This window comes from Geospiza fortis, unplaced genomic scaffold, assembly GCF_000277835.1.
Source record: "Geospiza fortis unplaced genomic scaffold, GeoFor_1.0 scaffold906, whole genome shotgun sequence".
NCBI lineage: Eukaryota > Metazoa > Chordata > Aves > Passeriformes > Thraupidae > Geospiza > Geospiza fortis.
Window position 1 is genome coordinate 60,922 of NW_005054725.1, and position 3,251 is coordinate 64,172.

At 50.0% G+C, this 3,251-nt stretch overlaps 1 protein-coding gene across 1 annotated transcript in view; it reads right to left on the reverse strand.

Moving 5' to 3' along the window:
- The window catches only part of LOC115949052 (adhesion G protein-coupled receptor L1-like), a 5,833-nt gene that overhangs the window by 518 nt on the left and 2,064 nt on the right, over window positions 1-3,251 (reverse strand). Inside the window, exon 3 of the mRNA XM_031065274.1 lies at window positions 3,040-3,168. Coding sequence (XP_030921134.1) covers window positions 3,040-3,168 — 129 coding nt within the window. The remainder of the gene's footprint in view (window positions 1-3,039; window positions 3,169-3,251) is intronic.

Sequence of the window (3,251 nt, forward strand, 5' to 3'; positions counted from 1 at the left end):
AGGGTCCCAACCTGGGTGCTGCTGTAGTGCTGGGCCTGAGTTTGGGGGGTGATTTGGGGGGCTATGGGGGGTTCAGGGGGCTCTGAGGTGTCTGGGGTGTGTGTGGGACTGACAGGCAGGACTAGAGTGATTGACAGGTGGTACTGTGATTGACAGGCAGGAATAAAAGTGATTGACAGGCAGGATCAGCCCCTCTGAGTGATTGACAGGCAGGAATAAAAGTGATTGACAGCCCCCGGATTTAAGTTGAGGAGAAAAGGGGCAGGGAAAAGTGGTGGGAAAAGTGTTTAAATCCTGAGGGGGAAAGGGTAGAAAAAGGGGAGGGGAAAGGGATGGGAAATGTGAGGGGGAAAAGGGTTGCAAACCTGAGGGGGAAAAAGGGTGGGAAAGGTAAGAGAAAAAATGACAGGAAACGTGAGGGGAGAAAAAGGGGGAAAAGTGAGTGGTAAAAAGGTGGAAAATGTGAGGGGAAAAGGGCAGGAAATGTGAGGGGGAAACAGTGGGAAATGTGAGGGGGAAAAGGGTTGCAAACCTGAGGGGGAAAAAGGGTGGGAAAGGTAAGAGAAAAAATGACAGGAAACGTGAGGGGAGAAAAAGGGGGAAAAGTGAGTGGTAAAAAGGTGGAAAATGTGAGGGGAAAAGGGCAGGAAATGTGAGGGGGAAACAGTGGGAAATGTGAGGGGGAAAGGGCGGGAAATGTGAAGAGAATGAGAGCAGGAAACGTGAGGTTAAAAGGGTGGGAAACGCGAGGGGAGAAGAGTGGGAAATGTGAGGGGGAAAAGGGCAGGAAACGTGAGGGGAAAACAGTTGGAAATGTGAAGGGAGAAGGGCAGGAAAAGTGAGGGGGAAAATGGAGGGAAACATGGGGTAGTGGAAAACATGAAGGGAAAAGGATGGCAAATCTGAGGGGAAAAAAGGGTGGGAAAGATAAGGGAAAGTATGGTGGGAAATGTGAGGGGGAGAGAAGGGTGGGAAAGGTGAGGGGAGAAAAGGGGGGAAAGATGAGGGGGAAAGGGGTGGAAAACCTAAGGGCAAAAAAGTGGGAAATATGAGGAGGAAAAGGGTGGGAAATGTGAAGGGAATAAGAGAAGGAAACGTGAGGGGGAAAGGGCAGGAAATGTGAGGGGAAAAAGGCAGGATATGGGAAGCCAAAAAGGTGGGAAATGTGTGGGCAAAAAAAGTGGGAAATGTGAGAGGAAAAAGTGATGGAAAATGTGAGGGGGGGAAATGTGAAGAGAATAAGAGCAGGAAACATGAGGGGAAAAGGGTGGGAAATGTGAGGGGAAAACAGTGGGAAATATGGGAGGGGAAAACGCACGAAACATGAGGGGAAAAGGGCAGAAAAAGTGAGAGGGAAAAGGGTGGGAAATATGAGGGGACAAGGGGTGGAAAACGTGAAGAGAAAAGGGTGGGAAATGTGAGAGGAGAAAAGGGCAGGAAATGTGAGGGGGAAAAGGCAGGAAAACTTAAGGGCAAAAAAGTGGGAAATATGAGAGGGAAAAGGGTGGAAAACAAGAGGGGGAAACAGTGGGAAATGTGAGGGGGAAAAGGGCAGGAAATAGGAGGGGGAAAGGGGTGGAAAACATGAAGGGAAAAGGTGGCAAATCTGAGGGGAGAAAAGGGCGGGAAAGGTGAGGGGGAAAAGGCAGGAAAACTTAAGGGCAAAAAAGTGGGAAATATGAGAGGGAAAAGAGTGGGAAATATGAGGGGGAAATAGTGGGAAATGGGAGGGGGAAAAGGGTGGGAAATGTGAAGAGAATAAGAGCAGGAAACGTGAGGTGAAAAGGGTGGGAAACGTGAGGGGAAAACAGTAGGAAATGTGAGGGAAAAAAGGCGGGAAATGTGAGAGGGAAAGGGCAGGAAAAGTGAGGGAGAAAATGGAGGGAAACATGAGCGGACAAGGGGTGGAAAACATGAAGGGAAAAGGATGGAAAATCTGAGGGGGGAAAAGGGTGGCAAAGAATGGTGGGAAACATGAGGGGAGAAAAAGGTGGGAAAAGTGAGGGGGACACGGGTGGAAAACCTAATTGTAAAAAAGTGGGAAATATGAGGGGGAAACAGTGGGAAATGTGAGGGGAAAAGGGCAGGAAAAGTGAGAGGGAAAAGGGTGGGAAATATGAGGGGACAAGGGGTGGAAAATGTGAAGACAAAAGGGTGGGAACCGTGAGGGGAGAAAAGGGCAGGAAATGTGAGGGGGGAAAGGCAGGAAAACTTAAGGGCAAAAAAGTGGGAAATATGAGAGGGAAAAGTGTGGGAAATATGAGGGGGAAACAGTGGGAAATGTGAGGGGAAAAGGGCAGGAAATGGGAGGGGGAAAAGGGAGGGAAACATGAGGGGGGAAAGGGTGGGAAATGTGAGACAAAGAAAGGTGGGAAATGTGAGGGAAAAGGGTGGAAAAAAGAAAAGAAAAGAGAGCTGGAATTGTGAGGGAAAGACATTGGGAAAATGAAATAAAGAAGAATAGGAAAGGTGAGAATAGTGGGAAATGAAAGAGAAAAGATTAAAAAAGGGCAGGAAATGTAAAGAGAAAAAAGGGTGGAAAAGGAGAGAAAAAGCACAGGAAAAGAAAAAACAGAAATGGTGGGAAATGTGAGTAAAAAGAGCAGAAAAAACCAAAATGAATAGATGTTGGGGTGTTTTGGGCTGTTTTGGGGTAGTTTGGGGCTGTTTTGGGGTGTTGTAGGGTGTTTTCGGGGTCCCCACCTGGGTGCAGCAACAGTACCGGGAGTGGGGTTTAGGGGGAGGATTTTGGTGTATTTTGGGGATTTTAGGGTGTTTTTGGTGTGTTTTGGGGGGGTTTAGGGTGTTTTTGGGGTGGTTTCGGGGTCCCCAGCTGGGTGCCACAGCAGTACCGGGGCTGGGGTTTAGGGGGAGGATTTTGGGGTAGTTTTGGGCTGTTTTGGGGTAGTTTTGGGGTGTTTTGGGCTGTTTTGGGGTGGTTTTGGGGTAGTTTTGGGGTGTTTTGGGGTAGTTTTGGGGTGTTTTGGGGTAGTTTTGGGGTAGTTTTGGGGTGTTTTGGGGTGTTTTGGGGGTCCCCACCTGGGTGCCGCTGTAGTACCGGGGGTGGGCGCGGGCGGCCGAGGGTTTGAGGGCGCCCAGGGAGGTCCCGGGGGGGCCCCTGAGGCAACACCCCGAGTGCCGCAGGCACTTGCTGAGCTCCCGGTGCACCTGGGGAGCACACGGGGACACCGGTGACACACCAGTAACACACCAGTGACACCAGTAACATCCCAGTAACACACCAGTGACAC